Raw genomic sequence first — 16,721 nt, forward strand, 5'->3', positions numbered from 1 at the left:
GGAGTGACCCCCAGGAGGCCCTCTCCCTTGCCCAGGTGGTGGCTACCCCGAGGAGCCTCCCCCCCCCCCCCCCCCCCCCCCCCCCTTTGCCTGCCTGCATCGCTGAAGAGACCCCTTGGTCTCTCATTGAAACCTATTGAAAACCCGATGCGTGTTTGCACACTGCACCCGGCCGCCCCCGCTCTGCTGAGGGTGTACTTTCTGTGCTGACTTGTGTCCCCCCCCCCCCCCCCGGTGCCCTACAAAACCCCCCTGGTCTGCCCTCCGAAGACACGGGTACTTACCTGCTGGCAGACTGGAACCGGGGCACCCCCTTCTCCATTGAAGCCTATGTGTTTTGGGCACCACTTGGAACTCTGCACCTGACCGGCCCTGAGATGCTGGTGTGGTAACTTTGGGGTTGCTCTGAACCCCCAACGGTGGGCTACCTTGGACCCCAATTTGAACCCCGTAGGTGGTTTACTTACCTGCAAGAACTAACAATAACTTACCTCCCCCAGGAACTGTTGAAAATTGCACTGTGTCCACTTTTAAAATAGCTATATGTGTTTTATGTAAAAAGTATATATGCTATTGTGATTATTCAAAGTTCCTAAAGTACTTACCTGCAATACCTTTCAAATGAGATATTACATGTAGAATTTGAACCTGTGGTTCTTAAAATAAACTAAGAAAATATATTTTTCTATACAAAAACCTATTGGCCTGGAATTGTCTCTGAGTGTGTGTTCCTCATTTATTGCCTGTGTGTATGTACAACAAATGCTTAACACTACTCCTTTGATAAGCCTACTGCTCGACCACCCTACCACAAAATAGAGCATTAGAATTATCTATTTTTGCCACTATCTTACCTCTAAGGGGAACCCTTGGACTCTGTGCATACTATTCCTTACTTTGAAATAGTACATACAGAGTCAACTTCCTACAGTCCAGTTTAGTCCTTTTAAATCACATAGTCCCCAATCTACACACACACTGCACCCCCAAACACATCTCATCAAATCTGTTTGAAATTTTCAAAAGATCCCCAGCAAACAGCCCCCTTGAGAAGAATGTTGGGCATTGCTGTGCTGGCTTAATGAGGAGCTGCTCGATGATGAAGCGTGGCACCTCTTGGGGGGTACGAGGGCCATTGCTGCTGATCAAACAGATCCCTCAATCTGCCTGATCAGTTTTTTCAACCTGCTTACTTTCTCTCTTTTTCTCTAGTCTGTACAGGAGCTGCATGCCTTTGTGGATACATGTCATTTTATTAACCCACAAGTGAGTTATGTTACTCTCAGTTGGCCTTGGCAATGATGCCAAGGATTAACCCCTTCGCTGCCAGGCTTTTCCCCCTCAGGTGCCAGGCCTTTTTTTGGCTTTTTGGGGCAGGGCGCGCTTAGGCCCTCATAACCTTTTGTCCACATAATCTACCAAGGCCAAATTTGCGTTTTTATTTTCCAACATCCTAGATATTCTAGAGGTACCCAGACTTTGTGGGTTCCCCTGAAGGAGGCCAAGAGATTAGCCAAAATACAGTGCAAATTTCGTTTTAAAAAAAAAAAAAAAAATGGGAAAAAAGGGCTGCAGAAGAAGGCTTGTGGTTTTTTCCCCCTGAAAATGGCATCAACAAAGGGTTTGTGTTGCTAAAATCACCAGCTTTCAGGAACAGGCAGACTTGAATCAGAAAACACAATTTTGGCATTTTACTGGGACATACCCCATTTTTACGTTTTTTTTTTTTTGGGTGCTTTCAGCCTCCTTCCAGTCAGTGACCGAAATGGGTGTGAAACCAGTGCTGGATCCCAGAAACCTAAATATGTCTGAAAAGTAGACAAAATTCTGAATTCAGCAATGGGTAATTTGTGTGGATCCTATAGAACATAACAACTGAAATAAAATATTGAAATTGAGGTGAACAAAACTGCAATTTTTCTCTACGTTTTACTCTAACGTTTTCCTGCGATGTCCGACTTTTGAAAGCAATATACCGTTAGGTCTGCTGGACATCTTCTTTTTTTTTTACCCATTCTCTTATACTTGGAAGGGAAAAATGTAGCGAAAGACAAGGGGCAATAACACTTGTTTTGCTATTCTATGTTCCCACAAGTCTCCCGATCAAAATGGTACCTCACTTGTGTGGGTAGGCCTAGCGCCTGCAACAGGAAATGCCCCAAAATGCAATGTGGACACATCACATTTTCTCAAAGAAAACAGAGGTGTTTTTTTGCAAAGTGCCTACCTGTGGATTTTGGCCTCTAGCTCAGCCAGCACCTAGGGAAACCTACCAAACCTGTGCATTTTTTAAAACTAGAGACCTAGGGGAATCCAAGATGGGGCGACTTGTGTGGCTCTCACCAGGTTATGTTACCCAGTATTTCCCAATAATTATTGTGTGTGTGGTAACTTCTAAAACAGCCGGCCACACACAACCGAGGCTTTGAAGGGCATTCGGGGCAGTACATCCAGCTCGCCCTCCGGATACCTCTTCGGGCACATACTCTACATTTCTTAGTGGGCAAGTCTTTTTTGGGAGTGGGAGGAATGTGATCTGGAAAGTGGCGATCTTTCAATCTAGCCACATCCTCTACCACTGCTACCCTAGGAACTCTTGCCTGTTCCACCTCAATAAGGCTCTCTATCACGGACTCCTGAAATTTAACAAATTTCATCCTTGACTCAGGTGAACAGTCCTTGAACACAATACAAGCATTAAAAGTTGCCAAATCAAATAAATGTAGGGCCAACCTTTTCCACCACACATAAGACTTCCGAAGAGCAGTGTAAGGTTCCAACCTCTGATCTACTCGATCAACACCACCCTTGTGCCTATTGTAGTCCAAAATGCATGCAGGTTTGCGCACTTTGGCAACCTGACCCCAAACAGTCACAGGGGGAGTACTCTCATCATGGATGGTAGATGGCATTTACACATCTCTCCTGTCTGAAAATTTCAGAGATAGCAGCTCATTATTCCGCAAGGCACTGCACTGTCCCCTCAAGTTTTATACAGACAAGCTCCCTTGGATAGCCTTTCCGGTTAGAACGGATTGTGCTACAAGCAACAGTGTCCACTCTAAACAACTCCTGAACAACTGCACTCCAGTGTAGAAATTATCTATGTACAAATGGTGACCTTTGTTAAACAGTCATCTACCAAGTTCCCACACAATTTTTTCGCTAACTCCAAAAGTCGGCCGACAACCAGGAGGGTCAATACTGGAATCCCTACCAGTGTAGACCCGGAAATTATACACGTATCCTGTACTACTTTCTGACAGCATATACAATTTAATTCCATACCGTGCCCTCTTACTATGAATGTTAAAAACTAAACACCCCTTGAAAAGGACCAAAGACTCGTCCACACTTCTCTCTTTGCCTGGAACATAGACCTCAAACCCGATCTACAAAATGATCAAGGACAGGCCTAACCTTAAAAAGACGGTTACAATTAGGGTGATCTTGTGGCAAGGCTAAACCATTGTCTACAAAATGCAGCATACGAAGAAGCAAATAGCGATTATGTGTCATAGTTGTAGGAAATATAGCCGTTGCCATCAAGGGACTAGTAAACCAATAAGAAGCCAGTGACGGCCTCCTTATCAACCACATCAAAAAAGTCAAACCTAAAAACCTTTTCATCTCTTCCAGATATGTGGGAACCCACTGAGTAGCTCTAGACTGAGGCCTAAGTCTGGCAGCGTTGTCCCTCAAATATTGCTCCGCGTACGAATAAGTCTGCTCCACAATCTCTTCCAAAAATACATTGTCCGTAAACAAGTGAAAGAAATTGACAGGCAAAAAGTTTTCCGTATTGACTCTACACTGTGGGAGACCAGTAAATGCAGGTAACTGTGGCTGCTCCATGTTTGGGGCAATCCAGGTGTCGGGTCTTCTAATGGGAAACCCTTCAGCCCCATGCTGCTGCACTCTTGGCACATCAATGTCCTCCTAAAAAAACAGGCCCTTTTCTGCACTGAGTGGCTTCCTCATCAGAAGAATCATCTCGGACAGAAAACTCACTGCCAGAATCTCTCACTTCCTCCTCTGCCTCAGATGCAAAGTCAGTCTTGTAATCATGGTCTGAAGACAACTCAAAAAGCATGCCAACAACCTGCTGAGCGGTCACTCTACGGCTAGCCATGATCCTCACTACCAACAAATGGACTGCCAACAACAACCAGCACTAAAATAAGTAATAAACAAAGTGTAGCTTTATCACAAAGAGTTATGTACTAAAAAAACTATACCACTCACTTGCCTGAAAAAGCTACTCACCAGCAACTACTCTGCACAGACACACCACTAAAAAGAAAAAAGCAAATTAGTCATATGACAACACAAATATCATTGTGCTCAAATCTAAGGACAATTTCACACTTAATACTGCATTTAGTACACCACCTACAAACATGTCATTCATGGATGTCAACAACACTCCTTTGGATTAAATTGCTTTTACTTACCTAAAATATGCAACTATGGAAACCGCAGGACAACTACTGCCAAAACCGCAAGGATCCACAGTAAAGGAAGCAAAAGCTTTGAACTAAAACAAAAAGAAATAAACTGTTATAATCAAAAATACAAATACTTCGCAAGTTGACAAACACCCCACCACTAAGAATTTAGAAATTGTCCCTGGTGCCTAAGTGTCTTCTGCCCCCCCCTTGGGGGCAGATGGGCCTAAAAAAATAGGGGGTCAGAAATGGCCAACAGCTCTGTACCCTGTTTAGAGGGGGGGGGCTCCCTTCCAAAAGGGGGCACCCCCAGCACAAAAAAAACTAAGGGGAACAAAAAAATAAATAATTCCCTCACGTGTTGGTGGCTTCTGGCCCCTTGGGGGCAAATAGACCTAAAAAAAATAGCTCAATCTGCCCCAAGGGGAGCAGAAATGGCCATCAGTAATGTCTCCCCTCCCCCCCCCCCCCCCCCCCCCCTCCTTGGGGAGCGATGCTTGCCAAAGGGGCCGCCCCCACACACAAAACACACACACAAGATCCCTGATGCCTAAGTGGATTCTGCCCCCCTTGGGGGTAGATGGGCCTAAATAAAATGGGCCAATCTGCCTCCAGTACACCTTCAGCCTTAGTCATTTCATGTTGCTTTTCCAGGATTGGTAATCCAGTTTCCAAACTAGATGGATAGCTTTTGCATTATTTTAATACTCCCTTGCCACCCCACCAACCCCCCCCCCCCCCCAGCCATTTTCAGATATGCTGACTCCTCTGATAAAAACCTTTAAAGGCCTCTTAAACTGTCTTGAAGCATTGCAAATACCTTACATAATGCTTAAAGTACTCCTCTATAGGGGTAGCAATCTACACATGGAATACCAAGTTGAGGCCGGCGGTGGGATGGAATTGCCACAGAAAGCCACTGTGTTAATTTTTAGGTCTCACTAGAGCCATAGTCCCAGAGGATTGATCAGAATATTTGCGAACTAGATGTTTACATGCTTGTACCATGTCTTTCAGTGGCAGTTGATAAACTATAGTGAGTGCATATTATGTACAGCCTAGTAAAATGTGCATTCTGCTGTATCTAGGTGGTGCCACCAGAGGTCAACAAGTCTCTCCTAATGTGGTATATCTTTCAGCACTCGAGATATAGCACAGAGGCTTCTGGGGGCGTCTGCAGAGATCTCAATCTGGATTTAGTGTACAAATAAGTTCCCCTCCCCAGATTTGCATATAGAATTGATACTGTAAAGTGCATATGTGAAAACATTGAGATTAATCATAGCTTGGGCCATAAATGCATAGCAGCAACACATTATATTGTTGTGAGAGTACTTTTACTATCACTTATCCGCCTCTTAAGTCAGTAACCGTGTCTTGAACTTTTAGATTTCATCCCCACCACATCATATTAGGTTACCTTTGGAATGTAATTTAAAATTGTAGTTATAGAGCACATAGTACCCCTGATGAGCTGTTAAAGCTCTTTGTAGCAAGTAGCGTGATACTCCAGAACCCAAGATTAGAGGTTAATAGTTGGTAGATTCGTAACTTTTTTTTCCTGCTGCATTAGTTGTATTAGGTTTGTGCTCTTGATTTCTTGTGTATTGTTTACTAGGGTTTGGAGTAGGGATAGAATGATGGGAGTAGATTTGAGAGGGAAAGTAGTATGTAGTTTATCTAAGTAGTTATTGTGTGTGCCTGTTAGTCCACAGCTAAAAAAGAGGGGAAGTTTGAGAAGGATGTCTGGGAGTTCATATATGCGGGATTATGCATACACATATATGCACGGCACTGAATAAGGTTGTATTGGCTGGAGAAAACCCCTCTATGTATATACCCATATGTGCACACAGGCAGTATGGTCTAATGTGCACAGTTATCTTGTAGAGAGGTATACTTTTTTCGTGACAGTTCTCAGAGTTTTAGTAGTAGGCATGAACTCTTTTATATCTGTACATAGAAGTGGCAATTATGACTTGGTCTGAGCTACGTCTCTTGTGGTATATACAAGGAAGCATAGTTCAATGTAGAATGATGTGAGTGGGGGGTTGTAAAGATATAGATATATAGGTGTGTGTATGTATGTGTGTATACACACACACACACACGGTACTTATAGTCAGGAGCGTGTTTCCATAGGAAATGCATTTATTGTGTTGCTAATAACTTTGGTGCCTTTTGACGAATCTCCATGAAACTTTTCAAAAAATTAAAGTGCTACTACTTTACTAGTTTACACATGGAATGTTTCTGTCAGGCTGGGGCCGAGAAAAAGAAGGATCCAAAAATGCATTTTCCCTATTCATTTTCCCATAGGAACTTTGGACACAGCTACAGCCTAAAGGGATTTAGCCCAGATTTGGCAGAAAGCTAGGTCCAGAAAGAGTGCTTTTTGATTTTTTGGGTGTAAACTCGTTCAGTAGTTTTTGAGCAATTAGTGCAAAAACGCTGTATATCATCTAGGAATGCAAAGCCTCCGCAGATCCAGACGGATCTTAAGCTGAAATCAGATTGGCACCATAACCAGGAAGCGGTAGCAGGCGTCTTAGTACTCTGAAGTCTGTTCTGAATCCTTAAACAAAAACAAAAAAGACTGAGGCTGAAAACATGTTTTTTTTTTTTTTTTTCTTCTTTTTTTTTTTTTTAATGTTGCTGTGAATTTATGGAGGAGGCAAGAATCTGGAAAAATGAAAGGGACCTCCCTCCCCTTCAATTAAAATAAGCTGCCAAACTTCCCTAAGAAGCCAGGCCCAGCCCCCCTTGCTTTTTTTTCTTTCTAGTAATGGCCCTAAGGAATGGGCTTTCAAGGGCCTAACCGGGTTGGGGGGGGGGGGGAGCTGTGTGTTAACACCTCCCCATCTCCTCCCCCCTTTACCGCAATACAAAAAAAAACGTCCCTAGAGAATTTGGTTTCCCACAGCCTAACAGGGCTCAGAGGGTGGAGGAGGCTTCATGCGGCTGCCACCCTTTACTTTTTTTAAAAACATCCTTGAGAGAAGGGGTCCCCAGGGCTGCTTAAAGCTTGGAAAGGGGAGGTCACACGGTCCCCTTTCCCCTTTTGTTTAATTAAAACAAAATAACAAAAACGGGGTGGGGTGGATGGGGTCATCAGGGCTAGACCATGTGGCCAACTGACCGACTTGCAGTATGGGGTTGGTTGCCTTTGAGGCGGTTAGCTACAGGGCTGGCTGCAGGCCAGGCCTTGTGGCTAAACCGCTAATGCACATGGCCAAAGACCATGCGCAGCTGACTGCATGTAGGGGGTTGCCTGCCGCTTGTGGCCAAAGGCAATGTGCTGTGGGGGATTGGATTTACATATGGTAATTAAATATTACTTTATGTTAAAGCCCTAGAAATTAACAAAGGTTAAAGTGATGTTATAGTTAGATGAAATCTTCAGCAACAACATAAGATTTTAAACTCTGAAAAACACCAGTTATGGTTACCAGTACCTCGAAGACTGGGTACGCAAGGTGGGCTTGCTGCAGCTCCACACAAACCACCTCAAAACAACAGCCAGGCTTTTGATCTATTTAAGATTTTACATCATCAAGTCAAAGTCCCACCTGAGCCCTATGTAGCGAATTCACTTCATATAAGCTTTCCTAAACATTTTTTCTAGAACATGCTCTTGCTGGATTGGTTTGCCATCGTCTAACTCGCATTTCCCAAATGTTCTTACTGGAGTTTCCTTCTAAAAGGTCATTTGGAGATTCATTGCATCTGCAATAGGACACCAATGTCCTATACATGTTAACTTCACATACTCCTCTACCTTAAATTATGAGGACAGGGCCAAGTCATCTTCCTAACTCGGAATTTGTAAAGGATAGAGTCCTACTCGGAGGTCCTTAGCATTCTCTTCCGAACTGGTTACCCATTAGAAAGAGCCTTCTCTCTCCACAACATCGAAAAGCCTACAACCACAAGCGGGTCTCCACACGCTACACATCCATGCATTGAGACACAGATGTAACACTTTCTTTTTCTTTTTTTCTTGCCAGCTGACGTAAATGTTTTGTGTAGCAAGATGTCTGCCCATAAATCGATCTGCACTGGAAAGTTTGTAGCCTGATCTGGGTCGGTCATCCTGACATTTTGCATACCAAACTTTATGATATATTGTTCTCAGTTTTGTCATTGCCCGGCATGGCCTTGCAGTAAACACAGTTAAGGGTTACTTGTAGACCCTTTTGCCTGTTTGTTTTTAAATTATGTTTTTCTTTAAATCTTGAAACATATTGCCTTTTCTGAATGGCCCATTCCATATGATTCCTCCCCCCCCCAAAAAAAAATAAAACCATTTTGCCATGCCTCAGTGGGACCTAAATCTAGTCTTGACGTTCCTTATATGCACACCATTCAATCCTAAGCACAGTTGCTAGTCACTACTTCTGACAATCAGTGTTTCATCATCCCTACTACTCACCATGTGAGTGTAATGCAGGTATTCTCAGTGCAGCCTCCCTATATCACTTTCTTACCTGGACAAATTGGTGCTGAGGACCCCTACCTGCTTATTGCCAAAGGTGGTATTTCCCTTCCATTTAGGCTGCCTCTGATCTTCTCATGTTTTATGTATTGACCCCTGGATGCTACCTAGTGATAGTGGTAAAAGCTCCCAGGTGCAACCCTTTCCACCTTTTCCTGCAAACAATCCCACAGTGTCCCTCGCTCCGAAAAATTCAAGATGGATTAACCCTTTCTCCTTTGTGCAGAGCTCTTCTGTCCACTCTCAGTATGGCAGTGGTAACGAGCATTTCAACCCCCCTCATCCCTGTATTGACTACACACCAGCTCTATGGGTAGCTTCCCTCCCATTGGGCTCAAAGGCAGCCTGGCTTGTGTGGGCCTTGGAGACAAAGGCTTTTCTTCATGTCTCTCCTTACTCTAAACAGTAAATTGGATGGCCTCACCTCTGACCTATTTACGTTCCTGTGTCCACCCCAGCTGTCATCCCTGGGCTGATGAGGAGCAAGTGCACCACACACAAATTAAGTTTCTAAAGGCTACTTTCCTCAATACATAATAGAACACGGACTTCACTTATGAATAATAAATATAAACACATGCTTGAATGACTATTTTACCTGTTTTCTATATGACAAAACAGGTTTGAGTTTATAATCTGTACTTTGGAATTTTTTAGGATACAGTGTCTGTCCTGCCAGTGAAAATGCCTTTTTGGCCCTAGTAACCAGAGGAACATGGCAGTTTTAATTTTTGCACATGTTCCACTTTTACATATCCGGCACCCTACCTTGTGAATGACAAGGTATATTTAAGGTTGAATTATTAATAATAATAATAATAATAATAGTATTATTATTATTATTAATATTCAAAATCAAGGCTTCCCACCTGTCTAAAAGGGTTGACAGCTGATTTTTAAGCTGCTGCAGTCCGACTACACAGGGTAGGCCTGAAGCCATGTTTTACAGGCCCACTTTGTGGGTGACACTGTAGGTGATATTTAACTTCAGGCTGTGGTGTATTTCTTAAGCTATATAGTATGGACATATAATCAAGTTAAATATATCAATTGGGGTTGAGACAATTTAATCTTATTTCAAGGGGGAGCATAGGCACTTTATCTCTGCTTAGCAAGAACAAAGTGCTCAGAGTTAAAAAACAAAAACACCAAAATAGGGTTAAAAAAGCAAAAAATCCAAGTTGACCATGCAGGATAACCAATTTGCTACAAGTTCACTGGGACTATGAAAGGCAAAGCAATGCAAAAGAGTACTCTGTAGAGGTGGATAACCCTTTGCCTTAAAATCTGCTACGAGCTGGCAGAGAAGGAACCCCAGGTGAATTCTCAGCTTATTCTTCCAGGCTAAAACAACTATGGCTGCATTGGCAATAGGGTTACTGGTTCTGGATGTGGTCATTGGTTTACTGAAATCTGCTTCCTGGATAGCCCGGTCTGATTGGAGGGTTATTTAGTCTTCAGTTCTTCAAGACTTCTTAGTCTGATTCTCCAAATTTGGAAGATACTTCTATAGTATATTTTCTAAAGATTACAAATCTGCAGTTAGAAGTTTGGTTCAGAAGAACAAGTTAACTACATTCTGTAAGCTCTTTCTGGTCGATACTCTGTTTAGGTGCAGGTCCCCTCCCACCTCCTGTTCTGTGAAGTGGACTCCTAAACATCATAATAAGGTTACACATTAGGTATTTAAACACTGCCACCAGGAATTTACTCTGTGCTGCGTGTTAAGTGCACAAAAGGAGAAAGTTTAAGAAAATTACATCACCGCAGGTGTCATGCTAATGCATAGCTGAACTCCATTACTTGTGTGGTGGTATGATGTGCTTTCGGAGACATATGGTGCCACCTACTGGTATGCAGGGAGCTTTGTTGAGAAATCTCTAGAGCCAGGCTGGCCCCTGGGACTGTTCCAAGGGTGAGTAATCTGTGGTTAGATTGTCCACTATGAAGTATGTTACTGACGGTAAGTAACTTTTTCATCCCATATTGAACAGGGGTTATGTCGTAATCTGTATCTGTTATCGTTTAATGCTGTTTATGTAGTAGATCAGGGGGTTTCAGAAATGTAAATTGGTCTTCAATTTTTTTTTCAGTGTCCCTGGCATTAAAATCGTCTTCACTGAAAACTCATAATGTAGAGGCACGTAAGAGTGCCTTTATGAAACATGTACACATAGGTAAGTGGAAAATGGATTTATCACAGAGGAATATTGTGATTTAAATTGATCATCTGAAGAAAGCAAATGCATTTTTTATAATAAAATGTAGTGATTTTTAGTGGCACTATGAGTAAATATTCTGGTTCTTTCACACACAGACATGTTTATGTGATGCAGTTTTTTATTTGGAGTGTTTTTGTTGAATAGATTTTTTTTTGTGTTTTTTGTCTGATAAAGGCTTGTAGTGATGAATTACTTACCTTAAAATAATCCCCAAGCCTCCGACGGGATCCCAAAAAATCTTGAATTGTACCCCTGCACACGTAGGGTACGCTGTTCAGCTCTGCGTCGGTTTGTCCACGTCATTGTGCTGGAAGTGACTTTCACGGTTTCTAAATCCGCACCACCCAAGCACCCTGACATTAGTTCTTTAGTCGCCAGTCAGCCCTGATCTGGGGAGAGCTACCACCTTTAATTTTTGACTCACCTTTTTTTCAACATTTTGTCAAAATTCGTTTTGAGATTCTTCTCCTACTGTGCCCAGGAATGTCCCCTAAAAAGTCAGCGGGTTTCAAGCAAATGTCTGTGACAGAACATGTTTGGTTTGTGGTGCTTGGAGCAGGACCATGACTCCAGGATCTTTGAGTTCTGCTTTGCCATGAATCACAAGGCGCTGAGAGAAAGTACCCTGAAGCTCCTTCCCATTCAATGTTGGTCAACCCTGCAGTCCTCCTTATCCCAATTATGCAGAAGGTCATTGGACTGGTTGCGGAGATGCTCCTGACAAACGTTGTCCCAGTCCAAGACATCGGGTTCATCCCACAAGTGTAAGTAGTCTGAGAAGTCAAAGCACTCTTTGACTTCCCACACTGATCCAACTCCTCGGATGAGGCGTGGGAACAATACTCTATGCCTCGCTCCACCACAGAGCCTGGGCCTGCTCCCTGCCTCCTAGAGTTTCCCAACGCCAGAGGCCATTTACCTCATATTTGTGTGACTTCGGGCCCCATGGGTTCGGGATGCGCCCCTACTGAATTCCTGCTGGTGGGTCTCCCCCTTTGCACATGTCGAGTACTATGGATCCAGTGCTGGATCTGGAGTAGGCCCATCTGTGATCTTCCTTGGAGCCTGCTCCATTGACGTTATCCCTGGAGTCCCTGAACCCATGGTCATGCCCCACTCCAATACATAGCTGGATTGACAGTCTCTGATGCTGGCTGGTACCATACCTTCAATGTCAGAGCAAGTGCTTTTCTTATTTTTTTTTGTTTTTTGTTTTTTTTTACTGTCTGGAGAGGAGTGCGAGTGTGAGGGGTCTGAGAACCCTTATTTCACATATGCACACCCTTGACAAACCAGTGAGCAACAAGAATGAAGAAGGCCAGTGGTTTGGACATCTCACCAGACACACTAATCCTACCATGGCTGTGGAGGTGGGAGCCTCTTTTGCAGTGGTAGTGCAGAGGGTGACTGAGGTCTTGGACCTTATGTTACCCTTAGTGGCAGTGTAGACGAATGAAACGTGCCTTAGCTGAGTCACCCCTACAGAACCTCTCCTCCAACTCAATGAATCCCTCACTGGTGTCCTGCTTATGGTGTTGTCCAACTCCTGGACTAGAAGATTGCCTGCCGCCATTGCCCTGCTCCTGGGGATCCCACTTTTGTCACACAGCACCCCACTTTGTAGGGCTTGGTGCTCCAAGCCTCTACCTCTTGAGTTCACCCTTGAGCAACCCCTGCCGCTCCACCAACTAGGGAATCCGAAAGGCTGAACACCTTTGGCAAGAGGATGTTCTCTTCCACCAGCCTGACACTGTGTTCGGTGAACACTGCTTGCTTTTTAAGCTGTTACATCTACACTGTGTGGGATTTGGTTGGGAAAGTGCTGCCCACAATACTTAGAGGAAGCCCAAGCTATACTCGCTGTTGGAAAACAGGCCTTTTGCAGGTTTACCCCAACTTTTTGCCCCATTTTGGACTATTAGCTGCTGGTTTTGGACTCAGAGATTGCACTGAGGCCTTCTGTCTAGACCTCAGTGACAGTGTTCCTTCCCCTTTTGAAATGGGGTATGTAAGTGGATACCCCCAATTGGCACGTGCTGTCTTACTTATAAGTCCCCAGTATATGGTACCCAGGTACAAAGCGCATGTAAGGCTGGCTGGCTGGCTGGCCACACAGGACTGTAGCACTGGTTGTGCCACTCAAGAGCTGTGCAGCGTTAACGGTTGGCTCCCTGACAGAGGCTACCTAATTATGGCATGTAAGGTATCAAATGAAAGGGTACATAAAATACGACTCAGTGGTGTAGTCGCTATTTATATCCAATTTAATGCTGGTCAGTTTTTCAAAAGTTGCCATACTTTGACCCAGCTAGTCCAGAGACTTTACAGAGTCACAGGGACTGAGACAGGTTGCAAAACCTGCAAGGGGTGTTGGCCCAAAATGCAAGCATCAAAAGGTGTTGCCAGTTTTGAAGGGCCGCTGTGACAACACTCCTGTGCAGGAATCCTTTTGCTTCCCTTAGACAGGGTAGAGCCAAGGCAAAGGATATGAAGACCGGTTTTAGAACCAATTTTCCGTAGGGGTGCTGACCATGGTAGCCACACCCCTGGGAGTGGGCTACCAAGGTCCTCGCACTCAGACTTCAGCCATGTTGGCTGTGGCGTGGAAGATGCACTCAGGGATAGCAAGATGCCACACACCACTGGAACTGTGTCACCAGATAGGACAGAACTCATTAGCCCATAGGTTAGTGACCGCATTGCCCCCCCTCTGGGCACTTTACTGTGATATAATGGACACCCCTAGCACCTGAGATGTTGGTACTTGCTGGATTCAGGACGAGAAGACAACCACTCGGCACCAGTTGGAAGCGCACGAAGAGAGGCTGTGATGCCGGAGCGACTGCACCTGCTGCACTCTGGACTAATAGTTTGGACCCTATTCTGCATCGCTGGCCCGAGGAAAAGTTGATTCCGGGCACCAATCCGAAGCACTGACTATGAGGGTCAATGTAGCTGACCTCCCAGATGGCAATGAGGACATTAAAGCTTGACGAGCCCAAACTGCATCTCTGGTAGCCACCCCTGTGCTTTTGCCGCTACCGGACACTGGGCACTTTGGACAATTTGGGAATTGCCAGAAATTGCACCCAAGTCTGCTGGACCCGTGAGTGTTGGTTGTGACTGAATTTGTCCACCCCAGGAGACAGCAGCCCCACCAAAGGTTTGCAGCAGAACTGCTGTGTTGCAAGAACGAAAGGTCTCAATCGGCATCCCTTTGACACCTGCACAGAGGACTTTGTGGGTCCCTGAGATCTATGATTGGAGTTGCCCTGACTCATCTGTGGACCAAGGACTCGACCAGACTCAACCACCGTGGACCGCACAGCATCAAGGGCATCTTAAAGCATGTATCACTTGGCATCAGGAACTCTACATAGAAGTCAATGGCGGTTGTCCAGTAAAGTATGGAACTCGACTTAAAAAGCCTCTGGTGGTCAGGTAACGCTCCAGAGTTTACTTTCTGGACTCCTAGATATCTATCCTTGTGGATCTGGTCTTGCAACTTGGGTCGGAGTCGCCAAACTTGGTGTTGCAAACTTTTACTAAGTTTTCTAATGTTTGCAAGGTTTGACTTGTCAATGCTTGTTTGTGCTTGATATCAAAGTTTTTAAATGCCTTAAAAATTCATATCGCCAGAATCTAGCGGTGGATTGTAGTCTTAAGTCTCTAACAATTCATAAAAATATGCTCTTTTTTTTATAAATAGGTATTGTGTCTTTCTTGTTTGGTGACTTTCATATTTCATTGTTTGGTGCTGTTAAATGCTTTGCCAATTGTTCCTTTGCTAAGCCTTGCTGCTCTGTGTCATAGCTACCAAAAGGTTGAGCTGAAGGTTAATTGAAATAACTTTGACTATACTCAAGACAGTAAATGCGAGTGTACTGCACGATAAGGCTGCCCCAATCTGTTGCTGATGAGCGAGATGCAGCAAAGGTCCTCATTCGATTTGGATTAGACATGAATGACTCGTTATGCAGGGCTATTGTGTTGTCGGTGGCCCCTGGATGCCATGCCGGATTGAGAACCATTGGCTTTTCAGGGGGTGTCGAATCTTCCCTCATGGACATGCCCTGGGCTGGCTCTTGCCACCTCGGTAAAAAAACAGACTTGGCGCTGGAGAATTTTAAAGACAGCAAACCTACGGCCAGGTTTTTTGAGTCTATCCACCCAAGCTACCTTCTCACGATCTGCTGATGAACGGCCATCTCTCCTTGCTCCATCAGGAACTGTTAGCCTTTTTTGCCAAAGCGGTCTTCAAGAGAGTGCCGGCGTCAAAACTAGGTGGTTGTTGTTACTTTTTGGTGCCCAAAAAGGACGGAGACTTCTACTGTATATTAGACATGCACCCTCTCAATCTCTTCCTGGAGAAAGAGAAATTCAGAATGCTCATGTTATCTTAGGTCCTGTCTGCCCTGGAGACTGGATGGTAGCACATCCCTGCTGACAGGTGTTAAACATGTGGTTCACGGTGACTTATGAGCATCTTCAGTTCGCTGTGCACCCCTTTGGCCTTACCAGTGACCCTCTGGTGTTCACCAAGCTGGTATCAGTGGTCGCAGCACAACTGCAGAGGTCAGGACTTAAAAATCTTCCAGTACCTTGACAATTGGTAGTTGAAGGCAGGCTTGGTCCAGGCAGTTGTCTCCCACCTGCATTTGCTGGGGTTCACTACCAACATGCCAAAGCCAAACCTGACTACCTCTCCGATTCTCCCTTTCAGTGGAACTGCTCTAGATAGTGTCATTTCTGGCTTATCCTCCTGAATGGTGACTCCTGGATATTTGGGCTATGAGTCCTATGTTTCAGCCTTTATGCTAGATTTCGTTGAGACTGACTCTGAGGCTGCTGGGCCTCATGGCCGCCTACATCCTGCTGGTAACAGATGCCCAATGACATATGCGGGCACTGAAGTGGGACCTTAGTCCCAGTGGGCGGAGCATCAGGGTAATCTCTCTGACACAGTCTAGATCTTGAAAGAATTGCAAAAGACCTGAGGTGGTGGCCGATGAACCACAGTTGGGTCCGTGGCAGGCACCCCTCTCTTCACCACACAGAGCTGACTATAGTGACAGATGTGTCACTCATGGGCTGAGGTAGCCACATCGGAGAATGGAGATCTGAGGACTCAGGTCTTTGGAGTCCCAACTCTATATCAATTTGCTGGCATTGAAAGCCTTTCTTCCTTCGATCAAGGGAAGGCTAGTTCAGGGATTCATGAACAACACCACCTTCACGTGGTACTGCATCAAACAGGACAGGGTGGGGGTCATGGACCCTATGTGAAGATGCCCTGAATCTCTGGACATGGCTGGAACATCAGGGCAATTCACTGATGTTTTAGCATCTAGCGTGTCTCTAAACAACAGAGCAGACAAAATCAGCCTAGTAGATCACAAACGGTGTCTCCACCTGCAGGTGGTGCAAGGTCTCTTCTTGGATGGGAAGAACCTTGGTTAGATCTGTTGTCACTGCTGAGAGCGTGCAAGGTCACTCGCACTCGGAGCTCACACCTTCTGTATCCCTTTCTGCTGATACCCACCTGCCCAGAGTTCT

The 16,721-nt window shown here is 44.8% G+C and overlaps 1 protein-coding gene across 1 annotated transcript in view; it reads left to right on the forward strand.

The window, feature by feature from the left end:
* The window catches only part of ASPM (assembly factor for spindle microtubules), a 269,329-nt gene that overhangs the window by 23,063 nt on the left and 229,545 nt on the right, over positions 1–16,721 (forward strand). Inside the window, exon 4 of the mRNA XM_069232128.1 lies at positions 11,037–11,120. Coding sequence (XP_069088229.1) covers positions 11,037–11,120 — 84 coding nt within the window. The remainder of the gene's footprint in view (positions 1–11,036; positions 11,121–16,721) is intronic.

Source organism: Pleurodeles waltl, chromosome 4_2, assembly GCF_031143425.1.
Source record: "Pleurodeles waltl isolate 20211129_DDA chromosome 4_2, aPleWal1.hap1.20221129, whole genome shotgun sequence".
Lineage (NCBI taxonomy): Eukaryota > Metazoa > Chordata > Amphibia > Caudata > Salamandridae > Pleurodeles > Pleurodeles waltl.